The 21,197-nt window shown below is 40.7% G+C and overlaps 1 protein-coding gene across 4 annotated transcripts in view; it reads right to left on the bottom strand.

Annotated features, from left to right (window-relative positions):
• The window catches only part of LOC110002207 (adhesion G protein-coupled receptor F5), a 37,391-nt gene that overhangs the window by 3,551 nt on the left and 12,643 nt on the right, over positions 1 to 21,197 (bottom strand). For 3 of the 4 annotated variants that reach the window (XM_065963941.1, XM_065963940.1, XM_065963942.1), the window contains 21 exons: positions 20,925 to 20,954; positions 19,688 to 19,828; positions 19,397 to 19,564; positions 19,082 to 19,111; positions 17,836 to 17,976; positions 17,545 to 17,712; positions 17,230 to 17,259; positions 15,984 to 16,124; positions 15,694 to 15,861; positions 15,520 to 15,549; positions 14,798 to 15,400; positions 11,862 to 11,944; positions 11,686 to 11,738; positions 10,367 to 10,488; positions 10,002 to 10,223; positions 4,657 to 4,854; positions 4,447 to 4,578; positions 4,172 to 4,350; positions 2,608 to 2,772; positions 1,163 to 2,518; positions 988 to 1,029 (listed from right to left, as the gene is read on the bottom strand). In XM_065963941.1, the coding sequence (XP_065820013.1) occupies positions 988 to 1,029; positions 1,163 to 2,518; positions 2,608 to 2,772; positions 4,172 to 4,350; positions 4,447 to 4,578; positions 4,657 to 4,854; positions 10,002 to 10,223; positions 10,367 to 10,488; positions 11,686 to 11,738; positions 11,862 to 11,944; positions 14,798 to 15,400; positions 15,520 to 15,549; positions 15,694 to 15,861; positions 15,984 to 16,124; positions 17,230 to 17,259; positions 17,545 to 17,712; positions 17,836 to 17,976; positions 19,082 to 19,111; positions 19,397 to 19,564; positions 19,688 to 19,828; positions 20,925 to 20,954 (4,202 nt within the window). The remainder of the gene's footprint in view (positions 1 to 987; positions 1,030 to 1,162; positions 2,519 to 2,607; positions 2,773 to 4,171; positions 4,351 to 4,446; positions 4,579 to 4,656; positions 4,855 to 10,001; positions 10,224 to 10,366; positions 10,489 to 11,685; positions 11,739 to 11,861; positions 11,945 to 14,797; positions 15,401 to 15,519; positions 15,550 to 15,693; positions 15,862 to 15,983; positions 16,125 to 17,229; positions 17,260 to 17,544; positions 17,713 to 17,835; positions 17,977 to 19,081; positions 19,112 to 19,396; positions 19,565 to 19,687; positions 19,829 to 20,924; positions 20,955 to 21,197) is intronic. The other variant, XM_065963943.1, reaches the window with a different exon arrangement.

Consider the following 21,197-nt stretch of genomic DNA (forward strand, 5'->3'; position numbering starts at 1 on the left):
CATCACATTCTACAAGTGCTCACATCACATTCTACAAGTTCTCAAGTCACATTCTACAAGCTCTCACATCACATTCTACAAGTTATCACATCACATTCTACAAGTTCTCAAGTCACATTCTACAAGTGCTCACATCACATTCTACAAGTTCTCAAGTCACATTCTACAAGCTCACACATCACATTCTACAAGTTCTCACATCACATTCTACAAGCTCTCACATCAAATTCTACAAGCTCTCCTATTTTGCAACATATCTGCCTTCATAGATGTGTCTTTGTTAAATAAATTCTGTTATAATTTATTAGAGCAGTTGTTTGCAATTACTGGTGTATTTTGCATTGTGAAATAAGCTGGGTGCGAGGGCTTTGTGTACGGATTTCACGCCTTCAATTAATTAAATACAGTTATTAATTATTTATAATATTAGTAATTCATTAACTAATTTGAGACTGAATTTAGTGATATTTGGTTATTTGTACTCTGATCTCAGAATGGTGCTCACCAAGTTAATTAAACGTAGTTTAATAATATTGTTATTTATATGAATTAATAATTAAATAAGTAAAGTAAAGTATAAATAATATAACCAAATTTGACTAGATAAAATCCCAACAACAGCGAGCGTGAGATCATGCGCGATGCATCGCGATATCTACTGTTACTGAAAAATTAGACTTAATCAGATCTCTAGTTTATCTAATAACAAAACCACATGTATAACTACTATTGTCAAAATAACTATGTATCTCAGTAAAAAAAATGTAAAATAAAAAGTTTTGGCAGCTACAGACTCGACTTGACTTTGATTGACGAATACTAATCTCTTTGGAGATTCTGTTGTTGTCAGTGTATTACCTGCACATGTTGCAGTGCACATTTTGCAATGATAGGGAAAAAAGCAAAGGAAAACTATAATTCAGAATGTTTTCATCTAGTATTTAACCGTGCAATTAAATACAAATATGAATATTGAGTCTTAAATACCTTTTTGTCCAGCAGCAGTCCAAACACCAATATGAAGAAACCCTTTCAGGACAAAAGCACACAGTGGCATCACAAGGCTTTAATGACAAAACACACACTCATAATTCAAAATACATCAAAAGCGTTAGAATTATACAGAATGTCACACAGTTATGTTTAACTATAGTATTCATACCTGCAGTGAATTGAAGAATGAAAAAGCAATGTGGATGCCTTGATTTTCTGGGTCGGCCAGGGTTCCAATTCCCAGACCCCAAGTTAATCCAAATAATGGTGTGAGGACAGCCAGGGTCCTTGCAATAACCAATAAAACATTCCTCTGACCTGCTTGGGCAGAGTCTGTCACTGCCCTTCTCCTCAGCATTTTGAATAATACCACAATCAAGATGATGAGGTGAAACAGCACTATCGTCAGAGCAGGCAACACAAAGGCTATTATGGCGAGGGACTCTGTAAAGTTGAGCCAGCAGAATATACCTTGTGTGTACCTTTCACTGGGTGCAGTGGCAGCTATAGTTATGACCGCAATGATAATAGGCCCTCCGTAGCCTACAGAGAATCCAATAGCCAGCATAGATCTTTTGGACAAACCTCCATCAAAGACACTGACTGTGCGGTAAAGCAACAGAAGGGCTGAGGCTAACATCCAGAAGAACATGGCTAGGTAGAAAAAATGGATGAAAAATGTAGCTGCAGAGCATGCGTCACGGTTATCACCCGGTGCTTCTGAAATAGAAGCCCCTATGATAAACCAAATGTCTGCAATCAGGAGAGACACGGCGATGTTAACAATGGAGACATGACGCAGGTAAGATGTGGTGTTCCTTCTAATTTTTCTCCATATGACAGCCTCAATTATTAAGCATATGACCAAGGAGGCCATGGATATGCCAACTCCAATAAATGTTATCAGAGAACACACTTCGCAGTTAACGAAGGGCGACATAAGGATGGAGAAGGAGGTCAGGTGGTTGCAGTTGCAGGTGACGCTTCCATTTTTAATTTCTACAGGCATACAGCCTTCGTTGTCCCATCCCCCCCGATCATCAAAGAGGCTGAAGTTCCAGAATACACACTGTGGGTCCACCAGTGAAGTGTTATTGAGGTTAAATGTAAAGGAAATATTATTAATGGGGCTGTTTCCAATGCTGGTCTGAACAAGAACGACTCTCCCATTGATGTCAAATCTGGAGGAATTTGCTTCGTCTCTCGCGGGAAGAACGTTATCCATTGAAGCAAATGTCATCACAGTGATATTCTTCTCTCCTTCACCAGGTTCTGATATAACTATCGTCACTGAAGAATTAAAGCTGGCATTGAAAGAGTCTGTGAATGTAGTTTTGTTTAAGAGAATAGAAGGTGTGTCAATTGCTAAAGAGACACCAGTAATGAGACCTGTTATAGTCTCCAGTGACTGCAAGAATGTGGAGCTTCTTCCTGTCTGTGAAGCATTTCTTGTGCCATTGTTCAGGGACTCCCAGGACGCCCTTGCACCATCTGTGGTGAGGACACCTGCAGTGAGAAGGATATCCTGCATTGATAGGAAAGGAGACATTAGACCATGTAAAATGTAAAGTATACTGTTACATAAAGTAAACCTCACCCTTCTTGTTCACATACCTCTGCTAAGTCACTATTAATAGGTAGGGATGTATTTGCAACATTGCTGAGTATATCAACAATGGCATTTATGTTTGTGGGAGATTTAACCACTTCCTCAGTGAAGTTGACGGTGACATCGCTGAGTGTGTCCAAGAAACCTGGCAGTGAATTGGTATTCAACAACTGTGAAATTTGAATGAAAAAATATCATCAATGTTAAAAGTATATCAAGGATGAACATTGAAGTGATAATGTCAAAGTTGTTGTTATTATTAAAGACGGCTCTAAATGTTTTTCTGTTGGGAGGAAAGCCATAAAAATTTACTAAGGGCGCCCTCACACTAGGCAATCCGTACACACGGTACATGTTCTCGGCCTTGGCACGGTTGGAGGAAGTGTGTTTTGGCTAAGTAGACAGCCTTCGTTAATGAAGAAATCCCAGAGTGTTCTGTCTGTATCTGAGTAACATGACTGAAAATAAGTAGCAGTCTTGTTCTCTGTGTTGTTCTCCAATGTGCGGATGCGGTCTCAACCGCTCATCCCTTTTTTATTTTTTGAGTCCATCTGTCTTATGAACTGAGCACGCTTCAGTATCACCTAAAGCCATGCATGTGTTGTATTACGATGTTATGTACAAGAAGTCAACGTGCTCAGGCCCGGTTTGTCCTGGAGCAGTGTGAGTGCAGGTCAGCGGAGGAATGGGGAGGGGGAACAATCAGGCTTCAGCACAGTACGGAGCAACTGGGCCTATGAGTGCATCTTTAATGGTAAATGGACTTGAGCTTGTATATTTATTTTCTAGTCTTCTGACTACTCAAAGCTCTTTTACCTCGCAGGTCACACCTACACATTCACACACTGATGGTAGAGGCTGCTGCGTAAAGAGTCCATCAGTATTAACTAAGTCGTACACATTCATATGCCGCCATGTAAGCAGCAGGAGTGACTTCGGGGTTAAGTGTCTTGCTCAAGGACACCGTGGTTGCTTTTACGTGGGGACAGAAGGTTGTAGAGATGACCGAATCTACCACTGAGTCACAGCCACCCAACAAAATACACAACTACACAATCCTACTGCAAGTGCAGCAGTTATTGCCTTGATCCACCAGTGATCAGAAAATGAGCGGATTAGATCTTCCAGAAAACGTAGGTGTTTAAGGCGTCTTTTATTCTTGATATACCAGCAAAGGTGCGCCTTCTTTTTGTAGCTAATGCATTCTGTAAAAATCTTTATGTAGATTCTTCTTACACTCATATTAGTGTAAATTGTAAATTAATAATAATCTTTATACAGTCTATGATTTAGACTAATAACTCAATTATTAGATGAAGCCTTCATTCTTTATTGTAATTTAATTGTAATGTCATAGAACAGGTTGTCCTAAATTAATGCAAAGACAAAGATAATACAGTTGAAGCTCAGACGTCGTTGTGGTTCTACAATAATAGTTTTAGAAAAGAAAAAGTTACCAGTAGCCTGATTTTTGTGACAAAGGCTGGAGCAGCAAGGAGTTTGCTTGAGGCCCCCAAATTATTATTATTAAAAATATGTTGTGTAAGCATGTGCTGGTAAATTCCTCACGTCAGACTGCAGGAGCAGCTCCTGAACCGGTCCTAGGATACAGTTGTTTTCAACTTCTCTCCATGATCCATCTTCCTGACAAACTCCTTTCCTCTCTCCCACCTCGTCACGTTCACAGGAACCGACGGCCATCTGGCCAAGATTTCCAGTACCAAATACATCATCTTCACAAACAGGATCTAGGAACAAAAGAAATGAATGAAACAACATTACTTTCAAGGGAAGAAAAATATTTTGATCTGATCTGTATTTCATTCCCTTTAATCAACACTTACCTCCTGTAGTTATCTCCAGCGTAGTTCGTTTTAATTCTTTGCGGCCGAACACTTGACAGGTGAATGTATGTTCTGTTGTTTCACAGATGGGGATGAGAAACGAGTTGCTGATAGAATTACCTGTGCCTAAGACTGCAAAAATTCAATTTATTAATATGAATATAAAATATAAAAGATTAGCCTTTTGGTGTTTGTTTGGTTCAGGCTTACCTCCAGTCGAGTTTCTTAACTCAACAGTGTAGGGTTCGTTGACAGAGCACTCTATTTTCACTTCTCTTATGACCTCACAATGGATTTGTCTGCTGAGCGGCGTCAGTTGTATCAGAGGTTGCTCTTGGAGTGTAAAGTTTCGATTGGATCTCTCTCTGAAGATTTTCTGGCCAGACTTAAGCCTACATTCATATTGACCTAAAAATCAAAGGGGATTTAAAGTTAATGTGAAGTAGCAACACCGGGTTCTAAAATGGAAACAATCTGAAGCAGCATTCATGTAGTGACTTTTAATGTCCTAATGTTCTAACCATACTTTTCCTCCATCGATGTATTGGAAAGGTCTTAACGCATTTCTAAAAGATAAAGAAATGTCCTAAATGAAATGACTTTGAGTGGTGTTCCCGTTTATTGCGAAAGGTGAAACAGACAAACTGTGATGATGATATCATGAATGATTGTTGCAGACATTGTAATTGTTCGGTGACATTCGGTTACTAAGGTTGACGTGTGTTCCCACCAAGCGACGACCTCCGGTGTTGAAAAATGAAGCCATTGCAGAACTTCAAAATCCTGCAGTTCCCTAAGTGTCCTCTTGAGGCTGGCTGCAGAAGCATCAGAAGTCACATACACACCACATGCAAAAAACTAACATGTTTACAGCCTGGTACAAAAATGAAATAGGTCTGATTAGTTTTTGTCCTCACTAGAACACACTGTACGAGGGTGTAATAAGGTAGAAGTTATTTTCTGATATTGCACATTCTTTTACGCATGCTTTGATACTTTGGGTTTTATTCATGTTGTGATATTTACGATTTGGTTTTATTTGATTGCCATTGCTGTGTTTTTATCAATACTCTTGGTTTTATGCTTGTTTTTATATTGATATATATATATATCTTTCTGCCTTTGGGAGACTGATGACAGATTACCTGCATCTGTGTAGCTTTGTTTTATTTCATGCTCAGTGAGGAGCAACAACAGAGCTGCTTTGTCCAATCGGCGGCAAAGGGGAGGGTCATAAACAAGAAACACGGAAGAAAAAACAGGAAGAAATCAGAGGAGAGAGAGACAGACGAGAGGCAGATTAGGTGAACGAGAGAGCGGTCCCCGGAAACTTAAGAACACAACACGAGAGCGGAGCAACGGCGCAGGAGGACGGAGAAGGACCTGCTGCAAGAGATGCCGAGAGACGAGACAGAGAGCCAGTCAGGAGCTCTGCCAGCGGTGTGAGTATACCTCTGGGACAGTAGTAACACTCTGGTTTTGGAATTACGGTCGGTGGTTGTGTGATTTGGTGTGGGTAGACACGATTTTCTTGTTTCGGCAGTGCCCAGCCTGCAGCCCGTGTATGTGTCAAGCGACGAGAGGAGACCCTACAAGGGAAGCAGAAGGCGTGGGCAGTCGCAGATGATCGGGTCAATTTGCTCACTGTTTTAATTTTGTTGGAACTGAGTGACTTTTAGGCTAATACCTTTTAAGTGCAGGACTTTTAGCTCTCCCTTATTTTATCAGACTTCTATTCCTCTCTTTTAGACCACTTTTTCAATGGCATTTTAAGACAATTTTATTTGTTTTTAAGTGGAATTTAATTTGGTGAAATTTAACGTTAACCTACCCAAATTGGCTCATATTGGTTTTTTTTAAAGTTATTTCTGAGGCTTTTTTGCCTTTAAAGGCTTTATATGCGATTTTTTGATCCAGCAGATGTCGCCCTTGAGCACCAGCATGAAACCAAAACAACTCGTTGTGCATTGTTGTGTTAGCATGCTAATGCTAGTGATCTTTATCATGCTTGTATCTTCACACTGCATGTAAATTTACCCGAAAAGGAGCTGGGGGGTACCCGCATCAATGTACAGCTGGCATACATGGGCGTGCAGGTCTTAGCCCTCCCTTTCTTACAGTACACACAAAAAATGGGGAAATTATTTTCAAAGGACTTAAAACAGTTCGTTTTTAATTGTGTTGGGACCCTGAGCAGCAACTGAAACTAAAAGCTAAAAAAAAATTACGCAATATTTCTAAATGGGAAATCTTTTTTTTTTTACAGCCAAAGCACTGTTAGTGGTAAATGATAAAAAGGACTTGAGCTTGTATCATTTTTTTCTAGTAAAAGCATTTTTTACTCTGCAGGTCACAACCTCACATTCAAACATTGATGGTATAGGCCACGGTTGCCAGGTCTGTGTGACAAAACAAGCCCAAATGAAACCTATAAAACCTCAGTCAAGACTGTGCGCGGGTGCATGGGCTTGTGGGTGCGGGCACATCGCGACTATGTGTCTGTGTGAGTACATGTGTATTTGGTTGCGGGATATGTTCTATATGTTTGTCGATTTGGTTGGTTATTTATTTTATTATTCATTTACATCACAAATTAATAAAAAAAATAGGTCCACTCAAATAATACCTGTGGCAGCAGCTAAAAAGTAGCCCAATTCTGCGGGAAAATCGTGGCCCTGGCAACCCTGGAAGAGGCTGCTATGTTAGGAGTCCATCAGTATTAACTAATCCATTCATACACATTCATACACTGCTGACGAAGCAGAATGAGCAACTTGGGGTTTAGAGTCTTGCCCACGACCACTGAACCACATCCACCGCCACTGTAGAATTCTCAGCTGCTGAGAAAGTCACGTAGTATACCTTTGAACTTGAAAAGATCTATTTTACTTAACATTTATAAATACAAAGATTTACAATCTTCAGTAAAAATCAGTAAGAAACTGCTGCCCTCACCGGGAGAGCAATCCACCAGTTCCACTGCCAGGGAATTCATAAATTGTGGTGGATGTAACATTTGGGGTTGGGATAAATAATTTGGGCTAGCAAATAAATCATCTTTAAAACAACATTTGTGAAAAAATTAACAGCTAAATACTAAGGTTACTTAAATAAATTTCAAGGCTAACTTTTTATGTTTTCTCTTTATTTGATTGGTTTTTTTTTTTTTTTTTTGTTTATTTCTTCTTTTCTTTTTTCTTTTTTTATTGCTTTTCCCTTCTTCCAAAGTTTTCGGCTACATGTTACTTACAATCCTTCATCAGACATATCATCATAATTAGTATTGCATATTTATTATTATTATCCCTGTTTCCCCTTTCTTTTTTCTTTTTTTCTTTTTATATATATACTGATCTTTCCTCACACACACACACACACACACACACACACACACACACACACACACACACACACAAATACACTCTGTCACACCACCCAAACAAATCACCACAGAGCTGTTTTTGTTGGGGAGGATGCTCAAGAGGGAGGGGCATGACAATAACAATACGGGGGGTGGGGGGGGCTCCCTCCTCTGGGTCTGGTGGCCCCTCCCTCTCGTGTGCTCGCTGAACAGGCCGGGTCCTGCAAGCGACAAGTCCCTTCCTGAGGGTCTGGGGGCTGCTGCTGCAGGACCCGGCCAAAGAAAAGAAAAGAAAAGAAAAATAATAGCTTTGCCTCTCCCTCCATCCTCCCCTCCAATAAAATAACGTTCAAACCAACCCCAAAACTTCCGCTAAAACATAATCATTACACAAACTCTCACCTCTCACACCACATCATTGTTTAACATCAACATATTCAACACATACCACTGCTCAACTCTTCAACTCTCTTCCACCTCTCAAGTCCCCCTTACTAAGCACCTTCTCTCCCTCCCCTTCTCTCGCTCTCTCTCTATCACCTCTTTCACTTTTTGTATCCTTTCTTAGGTATTTCATATAGTTTTGTAGTTTTTCTGTTCCTAGTATGATGTGTGTCTATTGATGTCTTATTTTGCTGTCTTTATTTATTTATTTATTTTTTACTGTATTTTGGAGTCGTTGTCCTGACCTTGTCTGTTTGGTTTTTTTGTGCCTAATTTGTATATCACCAGTTTGTCACTTTATTGCACCTAATTAAAAATAAAATAAAATAAATAAATAAATAAATAAATAAATAAATAAATAAATAAATAAATAAATAAATAAATAAATAAATAAATGAATAAATTTCAAGGCACAGTGGTCAATCACAAAGAAGTAATGTGCTAAACATCCCCTGCATTGAAGGCAGAATGTGGGATTTTTGATCCAGTAGATGTCGCCCTTGAGCACCAGCATGAAACTAAAACAAACTGCTGTTTGGCCACAGCTCCTCCTCACTAAATCCTCCTCTCTCCTACAGCGGCACACCTCCAACCCCCCCTCTCCCCTGATTTTGGTGCAAAATCGAGTAATAAAATTGGAACCAACATTAATTAAGCGCCAAGTGCAAGTGCTGGACAAAATTGTCCTTGTCTCGTGCTGCATTGTTGTGTTAGCGGGCTAATTTTAGCACACTTTAGTTAGCTCGTAGCTTCACATGGCTAATACATTTACACTGAATGGCCATGATCTAAAAACGCTTATGTGACATTCAAATAAGCAGTGAGCATGTTCTTCTTCTTGTCTCTAGTTACAGAGGATGTACTTCATTCTGCTTCATTTATGTTTTATGTATTCACATTCTACCTTTAATCGTCTATTTTACTCTAAATGGGACCTAAATATACAAAACAAGCATCATGCTGTATTGAAGATGACTGAGTTGGGTTGACAGGCCGTTTTAAGGTACACCTATATACTATGAAACTGTCTTTTTGCAATAACTGAATGTAGATATCTGCCAGCTATTTAGTCATTACTAGGGTGTGTCTATTGTTGACTAATCTGCATTACTGCATACTTTGGCATTTGTCAGTATCGATTCCCCGTCCTGCAATTTAACTTTTAAATTCTGGGCTTTAGATATATACCGAAATCAATGAATCAGTTATTCTTATAGTGAAAAAATTAAAAAATTAAAAATATCTCATGACAATTAACAAATTGAGCAGATAAAAATGGAGCAGTTCTGAAAAAAAAACCACTTCCTTACAGTGTGTGCCGATCAGGACAATAACTAATCAGACCTATTTATTTTTTGTACCAGGCCTTAAAAATGTTAATTTGTGCTGTAAAAAACTGGCTTTTTTGAATGGGTTTGTATGTGACCTCAAGCGGATACTCGGCGAAACCCAACATTTCTCCACCATTAGCGATAGTGGAAATGAAAAAACTTCCAGTAAGAGGCAGAAATCACAAGCAGAATGAGACTCATTATTGATAAGCCATCTGCCATGACCATATGAGCTGAGAAAGTAAAGGGAAAGACAAGAGGTGTAATGGTGACGGCAAAAAAGACTGATGCAAAAACTATGGGTTTTATTTCAGGAGCAGTCCTCCTGAAATTAACTAGATATGGGATACGATAAAGCAGCTTTGGAGACAGAAATAAAATCTACAGATGAAATGCATATTACTTGAATGATTTCTTACCAATGTCTGTACCAAAGAATCTTTTCAGAGTTAACACTGCTTTTTCATTCACTTTTGAAAATTCATAGAGATTTTCATCTCTGGTTATTGGTCTGTTGTTGAACCTCCACTCTGCAATCCAGTTGGTTCCTAAATTGAGATCAGCTGGAGGAGGACCACATGTCACAGTTGCCTCTTGCTGTGAGATAACTGTAGTCGGTTCCAACTTTAAGGATGACTGACCTAGGAAAAAAATAACGTGTTCAAATGTGCAAACAAGAGTACAAAATGATCAGATAAGATAAAAATGTGTATGGAACCATTGCAAAAATTACAGAAAAATATAGTTTCCTTCATTTATTAGAGAAAAATTAAACCTGTCATACTGTCAAATATTATAGGGTAGGTTTCCGACAGGTTTAGAAAGATCCCTGTTTGTATAGCTTGAAGCTCTGTGTCTGATAATGAAGGTCCTCTTATGGTATAATCTCCAATGGTGCTTCCCGGTCTGCAACACAGAAAATACATTTATGACCATTTGACATTCGACTTGGACACCATCTGCTCCTGAAACCATGATTACGCTTTTCCACATTCACCCGTTGAAACAATGAATCTGTATTGACATTGGGTCATATATGTAGTAGAAATGTGAAATACATTTTGAAGTTGGTGCCTTCTTGGCTGAGAAAAGGCAGAAAGTGTCTTTTTGGCTAGCGGCCCCGGTGGCTAGCGCGATTTTTTTGCTTTGTGTCACCAGTTCCCACATACATCTATAAAACACTAATATGTCCCTGTTTTGGACAGTCCCTGTTCCGGTTTTAACCAACTAAAACACTACACCATGTAGTGTGCAACACTGATTCGTCTCTTTATATGTCAACCAATGTCGATGCAGAGGCTGTTTCTGTTTTAACCAATATAAAAACATCACTAAAACATGTCATAGTTCAACACTGCTTTGTCTTTACATGTGTCAATCAATCTCAAGGTTGCTGCTGTTTCTAAGCGAGCCCAGCTTCAAATGCTAACAAGACCTGTGGGTAATGACAGGTAGGCTAGCTGTCATGTCCAAAAGGAAGCCAGCATTTTCCAGAGCTCCAGGCTACAGCCTCATGCATAAAGTACCAGGCAATGAATATGCTGCTTTGTTCACAGTGCAAGGGACCACCGGCTGTGGCTCAGTTGGTAGAGCCGTCATCTCTCAACTGGAAGGTTGAGGGTTTGATCCCCTGCTCCTGCACCAACAAGTCCACAGTGTCCTTGGGCAACACACTTAACCCCGAATTGCTCCTGCCACTTCGTCGCCAGTGTATGAATAGGATTAGTTACTTCTGATGGTCTTCATAGCAACCACTGCCATCAGTGTGTGAATGGGTAGGTGTGACATGTGGTGTAAGAGCCCTTTGAGAAGTCTGAAGAATAGAGAAGTGCTATGTAAGTTCAAGTCCATTTACTTTCAGTCGCCCATGTGAAATGCTGACATACAAAGCCATAATAAAAAGAGCAAACGCAAATGGTTGGTACAGGCAGTAGCTCTGTTGAGATCTTCTTCAGTGAGGCAAACGCCAGCAGGACTCACTGTGGACAGTCATGACTCAGAGAAACATGTACACAATATATACTTGACTTCTGCTGTATGATGTGTCAAATGCTACACCTTCTGCCTTTAAAAGAGGGTATAAGATGAAAAAAACGAGCTTACCTGAATCCACTTAACTGACAAGATGATTGTGGAGTCCGACATTGCGTTTGAATCTGTTAAAAGAATGTGACAAAAGCTTGTCTGTTATTGGTTTTAATATTACTCTTTTTTTAAATCAATGATTCAACTTTAGAATAAAACAATATGACTGAGAAAGAAGAAACACAAAGACTTACAGCTCTGTTTGCATTGATGAAAACAATATCTGATTCTTCATTGAAGGATTCGTCAAAGTCTATATCCAGGACAAAGGAAAGTTCTACGACAGATACAGCAGTTATCACACGGGGGTAATTTCATGTGAAACATAAAACTTAATTACTTTTTTGGTTGATTTGCCTTTTATTCCTTCCTTAAATAGATATCTATGAATGAAGAATCAGTGGTTGGGGGTGTTGAGAGCACAAGAGGTGATACACATACAGTACTTAGAGTTTTTAGAACAAGGTCATTCCGTGTAAATTTACATGCAATATGAAGCTACGAGCTAACAAAAGAGCGCTAACATTAGCCTGCTAACACAACAATGCAGCTCGAGACACGGACATTTTTGTTCTCCGCTTGCATTTAGGGCTTAGCGCTCAGTGCTTAGTGCTTAATTAATGTGTGTTCCAGTTTGATAACTCCTTTTGTGCAAGGGGAGAAGGTTTGGAGGTGTGTCCCTATAGGAGAGCAGAGGATTCAGTATGATTCAGCCAAACAGAAGTTTGTTTTTGTTTTGTGCTACAAATGTACCCGTTTGATGCAGTCAAGCATCTGTGCCGGCGCTTCAGCCAGTTTCTCAATACAGGGGGCCAAGCTGACCGCCATCTCCTAAGAAGAACCTCATACAACGGCACACCAAAAACCTGAACTATCCCTTTAGATTATCTAACAATTTTCTCGACTTAACATTGTACAGTTACACTGTAAATGTCCAAAGATAAGGATCTTTATGAAGGTAGATATGTTGCAAAATGTGAGAGCTTGTAGAATGAGATGTGAGCTTGTAGAATGAGATGTGAGCTTGTAGAATGATATGTGAGAGCTTGAAGGAAAAAAAAGTGAACTTGTATGTAAAAATCATAATTTACTCAGATTTGTTTTTATTACTGGTGCCTATTATTTTTTACAACCACAACTCTCCAATTACAACTTCTCAAATCTGCAGCTACAACTGCACAAACTACTTTTCTCGTGTGAATCTGCGCTGCTTGAGTTTTGCAACACATTTTGCGAGACGTCTGTATCAAAACAAATTTGTACTTGTAGAAATGCCCCCCTCCCCCCCCCTCTCCCGTGTGTGTGTGGGGGGAGGGGGGATTGACCAATCAGAAGGGAGGAATTGCAGGTACCGGGGTGAAGATAGTTTCATATTTGACATTCGCCTGTGTTCACGTCGATTACCTTCAATAGCTCCGAGTCAAAGCCTCGATTTCTCACAGTTTGGGGATATGTTGGAGAGCAGATTAAGGCAGACGTTTCACAGTTTTGATAAACTTCAAATAACCAAAAATGACGATGCAGCTGTGAGCGCAAAGAACTGAATGTCTGTCCAACGCGCCGGTGACTATAGGCGGAGTTAGGGACCGTCGTAAAAGTGCAATACAGCTCATTTCAATATTCAATAACTTCTTTGTTTTTCAACATAGACATCTCAATCCACTGCTATTATAGAATGTGACAGCCCTTAACATTTCAGACCAATGAATACAAAAGAAAAAGAAAGAAAAAGAAAAATAACTCTGCAAATCATCATTATCAATGACATATTGCCTTAAATAAGCACATTTCAAGGTTATAATCTCAATAGATTTCTCATTTTTGATTTTATTGACATCAAATCAACTCTCATGTGTCCCAAACATCCTCTCACAACTTTCACAGCTCATAGTTTGTGAAGAAGGCCATTAACAAATGCCTTAATACCATTATCAGGGGCCTGTCGCTTTAAATGTGCAATTTTCAAGGTTGGAATGGAAAATTAAAATGCACCATCAATATTCAATTAATGTGTACTGGTTCCTGTTGACACACACTCCTTGAAGAAATGTTGTGTCTGTCCTGCCTTCATTTTCCCTTGAGGTGGGAAATCTTTGTATTTCTATGTCTGAAAAGGAGCTTCCAGTGAGGCAAAATGACGATTTTTGCATCACAAGACCCGTCTGTCAAAAAATTAGAACTCTATTGACATTATAACCTTGAAATGTGCTTATTTAAGGCAATATGTCATTGATAATGATGATTTGCAGAGTTATTTTTCTTTTTCTTTCTTTTTCTTTTGTAGTCATTGGCCTGAAATGTTAAGGGCTGTCACCTTCTATAACAGCAGTGGATTGAGATGTCTATGTTGAAAAACAAAGAAGTTATTGAATATTGAAATGAGCTGTATTGCACTTTTACGACAGTCCCTAACTCCGCCTATAGTCACCGGCGCGTTGGACAGACAATCAGTTCTTTGCGCTCACAGCTGCATCGTCATTTTTGGTTATTTGAAGTTTATCAAAACTGTGAAACGTCTGCCTTAATCTGCTCTCCAACATATCCCCAAACTGTGAGAAATCGAGGCTTTGACTCGGAGCTATTGAAGGTAATCGACGTGAACACAGGCGAATGTCAAATATGAAACTATCTTCACCCCGGTACCTGCAATTCCTCCCTTCTGATTGGTCAATCCCCCCTCCCCCCACACACACACGGGAGAGCGGGGGGAGGGGGGCATTTCTACAAGTACAAATTTGTTTTGCTACAGACGTCTCGCAAAATGTGTTGCAAAACTCAAGCAGCGCAGATTCACACGAGAAAAGTAGTTTGTGCAGTTGTAGCTGCAGATTTGAGAAGTTGTAATTGGAGAGTTGTGGTTGTAAAAGATAATAGGCACCAGTAATAAAAAAAAAATCTGAGTAAATTATGATTTTTACATACAAGTTCACTTTTTTTTCCTTCAAGCTCTCACATATCATTCTACAAGCTTACATCTCATTCTACAAGCTCTCACATCTCATTCTACAAGCTCTCACATCTCATTCTACAAGCTCTCACATCACATTCTACAAGTTCTCACATCTCATTCTACAAGTTCTCACATTTTGCAACATATCTACCTTCATAGATCTTGATCATTGTGCCTCACCATTTATTGTTGTGGTCACTGGCATTGTTGTTGTGGTCACTGGCATCATTGTTGTTGTGGTCACTGGCATTGTTGTTGTGTTTGGCATTGTTGTTGTGGTCACTGGCATTGTTGTTGTGTTTGCCATTGTTGTTGTGGTCACTGGCATTGTTGTTGTGTTTGCCATTGTTGTTGTGTTTGGCATTGTTGTTGTGTTTGACATTGTTGTTGTGATCACTGGCCTTGTTGTGTTTGGCATTGCTGTTGTGTTTGACATTGCTGTTGTGGTCACTGGCATTGTTGTTGTGTTTGGCATTGTTGTTGTGGTCACTGGCATTGTTGTGTTTGGCATTGTTGTTGTGGTCACTGGCATTGTTGATGTGTTTGGCATTGTTGTTGTGTTTGGCATTGTTGTTGTGGTCACTGGCATTGTTGTGTTTGGCATTGTTGTTGTGGTCACTGGCATTGTTGATGTGTTTGGCATTGTTGTTGTGTTTGGCATTGTTGTTGTGGCCACTGGCATTGTTGTTGTGTTTAGCATTGTTGTTGTGGTCACTGGCATTGTTGTTGTGTTTGGCATCATTGTTGTGTTTGTTGTTGTCCTCACTGTTGATGTTAACATCTCTGTTAAACACAAGAATTTAAAAGACTCAGCATCAATAAATAATTTCATTTCCCGACCTTCAAATACTCCAAGCTCTCCTAACTTGATCAACAAAAACAATAGCAAAGAGTACCCTTACCTGGAGTTGGAGTGGGACATGGATTGATGCCTGTGGAGCGACATTTGAGTTTGAGTTTTTTCATTACAGATATGATAAGAAAGTCACATCTTTAAAGATAATTGAACACAACCAAAACCATGTGTCAGAGCAGATATCCATTTTCAAGCATTTCGCAAATGTGGAAAATCTTACTTGTGATTGGTTCACAGTACTCTCCGTCAGAAGGACGTCCATTGATGCACTCACAGGTTGGACCGGTGACATTACTGCATGCACCGTAGACGTCACACTTGTCACACGGCCAAGCAAACTGATCCTCGCACTGACACTGCAGGCCTCCGGTGGAGTTTGGAAAGCACGCTTTCAAAGAATATAAGAGAGAATAAAGCAGTGTGTACAATTCATGCATTTGTGGACAGTAATTCATTGATTTAGTCATTTAAATTATACCTGAAAATGAATAAAGCAGCTGAAGTTCTTACCTGTGGTGAACTGAATATCCAATACTTGTAGAGACTGATTGAGCGTGAAGGGGAATGAGATGCTATTCAGACTGTTCCTCAGTAGTGGCAAAATGGAGACTGGGATGGTCAAATCAAGCAATAAATCAAAATCCATTGGTACTGCGGAAGAAAACAGGATAAGCCGTAAACTGGTAAATATGGTAAATGGTAAATAAACTTGAGCTTGTGTATTACTTTTCTAGTCTTCTGACTACTCAAAGCGCTTTTAAGGCCCTGACACACCAAGCAGACTGTCGAGAACTGGTGGTGACGAAGGCCACCTGTGGCGACGGCGGGTGACGCCTTTTGTCTTAGCCAAAAAGTTGCACTAGAACACACACTTCAATGACTGCAGTATATGGCCAAACAACCATGGACGTTCTGCGCACACGCGAGAGGCAATAACTCTCCATGCCAGCAGGTGGCGATAGTCTGTAATCGTCAATCCAAAAAGGGGAAACCAGAAGAGGGCGAGGAAGAACGCGGAAAAATAAACCGTTCTTTTGACACGAGAAGACAATTTTCTCACCGCTGTCGCACAACACTAGGTACTTCTAATGGAGAATAATATCTGATAAAAAGTTGAAAATGGCACTGGCGTTGTCAGCCCTTGGTCTTTTATTAGTGGAACAAGAATAGAAGAGGCGCTTCCGTATTTCTTCCCGTGCACTGGCTCTCCTGTTTCGCTGAGCTGAACAGCCAATCAGGGAGATTCCTACCCCCAACTGCGCCGGCTCCTCAGATTCAACATGAAGAGTCGGCCAAAAAAAGGCCAACTGGGGCTGACGGGTAGTGATGGAGCTGGACACACTGCAAAGACTAGGGTGGTGACCGCTCACCAACAGACCGACGTCGGACGGTCTCCTTGGTGTGTCAGGGCCTTTACACCCCAGGTCACACCTACACATTCCCACACTGATGGTAGAGGCTGCTGTGTAAAGAGACCATCAGAAGTAATTAATCCATTCATACACATTCACACGCTGCTTACGATGCAGCAGGAGCAACTTGGGGTCTTGCCCATGGCCACATCAGACATGTGGCAGCAGGAGCTGGGGGTCAAACCCCCAACTTTCCGGTTGACCCACAGCCGCCTGACTTTAAGAAACTTTTTGCATCAATAACTAATCTTATTGACCCTTAAATATTCTCAACTAGTAGCTTTAACTATGGACATCTAGGTTCAACTTTAGTAATGCAAAACATAGAAGGTAATTTTCCATACCAGGAGTTGGAGTGGGACATGGATTAATACCTGTAGAGAAACATGAGAAAGAAAATTGTGAGGAAATCACATTCGACTTGACTCTGTGGTTAACGAATCAAAGAACACAACCAAACTTGTGTTTCTGACATTATTATTATTATTATTATTATTAGGTGTGCAGGACGAGTAGGCAGATAGAGCATATCTTCAGATATTAACCTTATAATAATCACAAAAGCAACACAGCACTGATGTTAACTTACGATCCAGTATAGTGCTCCAGAAAACTGAGCAGTTTTATTATCTCAACACATCCAAAATAGTGACGCTTACTTGTGATTGGTTCACAGTACTCTCCATCAGAAGGACGTCCATTGATGCACTCACAGGTTGGTCCGGTGACATTACTGCATGCACCGTAGACGTCACACTTGTCACACGGCCAAGCAAACTGATCCTCACACTGACACTGCAGGCCTCCGGTGGAGTTTGGAAAGCACGCTTTCAAAGAACATAAGAGAGAATAAAGCAAGTGTTTACAATTCATGCATTCGTGGACAGTAATTCATTGATTTAGTCATTTAAATTATACCTGAAAATGAATAAAGCAGCTGAAGTTCTTACCTGTGGTGAACTGAATATCCAATACTTGTAGAGACTGATTGAGCGTGAAGGGGAATGAGATGCTATTCAGACTGTTCCTCAGTAGTGGCAAAATGGAGACTGGGATGGTCAAATCAAGCAATAAATCAAAATCCATTGGTACTGCGGAAGAAAACAGGATAAGCCGTAAACTGGTAAATATGGTAAATGGTAAATAAACTTGAGCTTGTGTATTACTTTTCTAGTCTTCTGACTACTCAAAGCGCTTTTAAGGCCCTGACACACCAAGTAGACTGTCGAGAACTGGTGGTGACGAAGGCCACCTGTGGCGACGGCGTGCGACGCCTTTTGTCTTAGCCAAAAAGTTGCACTAGAACACACACTTCAATGACTGCAGTATATGGCCAAACAACCATGGACGTTCTGCGCACACGCGAGAGGCAATAACTCTCCATGCCAGCAGGTGGCGATAGTCTGTAATCGTCAATCCAAAAAGGGGAAACCAGAAGAGGGCGAGGAAGAACGCGGAAAAATAAACCGTTCTTTTGACACGAGAAGACAATTTTCTCACCGCTGTCGCACAACACTAGGTACTTCTAATGGAGAATAATATCTGATAAAAAGTTGAAAATGGCACTGGCGTTGTCAGCCCTTGGTCTTTTATTAGTGGAACAAGAATAGAAGAGGCGCTTCCGTATTTCTTCCCGTGCACTGGCTCTCCTGTTTCGCTGAGCTGAACAGCCAATCAGGGAGATTCCTACCCCCAACTGCACCGGCTCCTCAGATTCAACATGAAGAGTCGGCCAAAAAAAGGCCAACTGGGGCTGACGGGTAGTGATGGAGCTGGACACACTGCAAAGACTAGGGTGGTGACCGCTCACCAACAGACCGACGTCGGACGGTCTCCTTGGTGTGTCAGGGCCTTTACACCCCAGGTCACACCTACACATTCCCACACTGATGGTAGAGGCTGCTGTGTAAAGAGACCATCAGAAGTAATTAATCCATTCATACACATTCACACGCTGCTTACGATGCAGCAGGAGCAACTTGGGGTCTTGCCCATGGCCACATCAGACATGTGGCAGCAGGAGCTGGGGGTCAAACCCCCAACTTTCCGGTTGACCCACAGCCGCCTGACTTTAAGAAACTTTTTGCATCAATAACTAATCTTATTGACCCTTAAATATTCTCAACTAGTAGCTTTAACTATGGACATCTAGGTTCAACTTTAGTAATGCAAAACATAGAAGGTAATTTTCCATACCAGGAGTTGGAGTGGGACATGGATTAATACCTGTAGAGAAACATGAGAAAGAAAATTGTGAGGAAATCACATTCGACTTGACTCTGTGGTTAACGAATCAAAGAACACAACCAAACTTGTGTTTCTGACATTATTATTATTATTATTATTATTAGGTGTGCAGGACGAGTAGGCAGATAGAGCATATCTTCAGATATTAACCTTATAATAATCACAACAGCAACACAGCACTGATGTTAACTTACGATCCAGTATAGTGCTCCAGAAAACTGAGCAGTTTTATTATCTCAACACATCCAAAATAGTGACGCTTACTTGTGATTGGTTCACAGTACTCTCCATCAGAAGGACGTCCATTGATGCACTCACAGGTTGGTCCGGTGACATTACTGCATGCACCGTAGACGTCACACTTGTCACACGGCCAAGCAAACTGATCCTCACACTGACACTGCAGGCCTCCGGTGGAGTTTGGAAAGCACGCTTTCAAAGAACATAAGAGAGAATAAAGCAAGTGTTTACAATTCATGCATTCGTGGACAGTAATTCATTGATTTAGTCATTTAAATTATACCTGAAAATGAATAAAGCAGCTGAAGTTCTTACCTGTGGTGAACTGAATATCCAATACTTGTAGAGACTGATTGAGCGTGAAGGGGAATGAGATGCTATTCAGACTGTTCCTCAGTAGTGGCAAAATGGAGACTGGGATGGTCAAATCAAGCAATAAATCAAAATCCATTGGTACTGCGGAAGAAAACAGGATAAGCCGTAAACTGGTAAATATGGTAAATGGTAAATAAACTTGAGCTTGTGTATTACTTTTCTAGTCTTCTGACTACTCAAAGCGCTTTTAAGGCCCTGACACACCAAGCAGACTGTCGAGAACTGGTGGTGACGAAGGCCACCTGTGGCGACGGCGGGTGACGCCTTTTGTCTTAGCCAAAAAGTTGCACTAGAACACACACTTCAATGACTGCAGTATATGGCCAAACAACCATGGACGTTCTGCGCACACGCGAGAGGCAATAACTCTCCATGCCAGCAGGTGGCGATAGTCTGTAATCGTCAATCCAAAAAAGGGAAACCGGAAGAGGACGAGGAAGAACGCGGAAAAATAAACCGTTCTTTTGACAAGAGAAGACAATTTTCTCACCGCTGTCGCACAACACTAGGTACTTCTAATGGAGAATAATATCTGATAAAAAGTTGAAAATGGCACTGGCGTTGTCAGCCCTTGGTCTTTTATTAGTGGAACAAGAATAGAAGAGGCGCTTCCGTATTTCTTCCCGTGCACTGGCTCTCCTGTTTCGCTGAGCTGAACAGCCAATCAGGGAGATTCCTACCCCCAACTGCGCCGGCTCCTCAGATTCAACATGAAGAGTCGGCCAAAAAAAGGCCAACTGGGGCTGACGGGTAGTGATGGAGCTGGACACACTGCAAAGACTAGGGTGGTGACCGCTCACCAACAGACCGACGTCGGACGGTCTCCTTGGTGTGTCAGGGCCTTTACACCCCAGGTCACACCTACACATTCCCACACTGATGGTAGAGGCTGCTGTGTAAAGAGACCATCAGAAGTAATTAATCCATTCATACACATTCACACGCTGCTTACGATGCAGCAGGAGCAACTTGGGGTCTTGCCCATGGCCACATCAGACATGTGGCAGCAGGAGCTGGGGGTCAAACCCCCAACCTTCCAGTTGAACCACAGCTGCCTGACTTTAAGAAACTTTTTGCATCAATAACTAATCTTATTGACCCTTAAATATTCTCTTCCTGCCAAAACTAGTAGCTTTAACTATGGACATATAGGTTCAACTTTAGTAATTTTCCATACCAGGAGTTGGAGTGGGACATGGATTAATACCTGTAGAGAAACATGAGAAAGAAAATCGTGAGGAAATCACATTCGACTTGACTCTGTGGAATCAAAGAACACAACCAAACTTGTGTTTCTGACAAGGTGTGCAGGACGAGTAGGTAGATAGAGCATATCTTCAGATATTAACCTTATAATAATCATAACAGCAACACAACACTGATGCTAACTTATGATCCAGTATAGTGCTCCAGAAAACTGAGCAGTTTTATTATCTCAACACATCCAAAA

The sequence above is a fragment of the Labrus bergylta genome, chromosome 15 (genome assembly GCF_963930695.1).
Source record: "Labrus bergylta chromosome 15, fLabBer1.1, whole genome shotgun sequence".
Classification (NCBI taxonomy): Eukaryota; Metazoa; Chordata; class Actinopteri; order Labriformes; family Labridae; genus Labrus; species Labrus bergylta.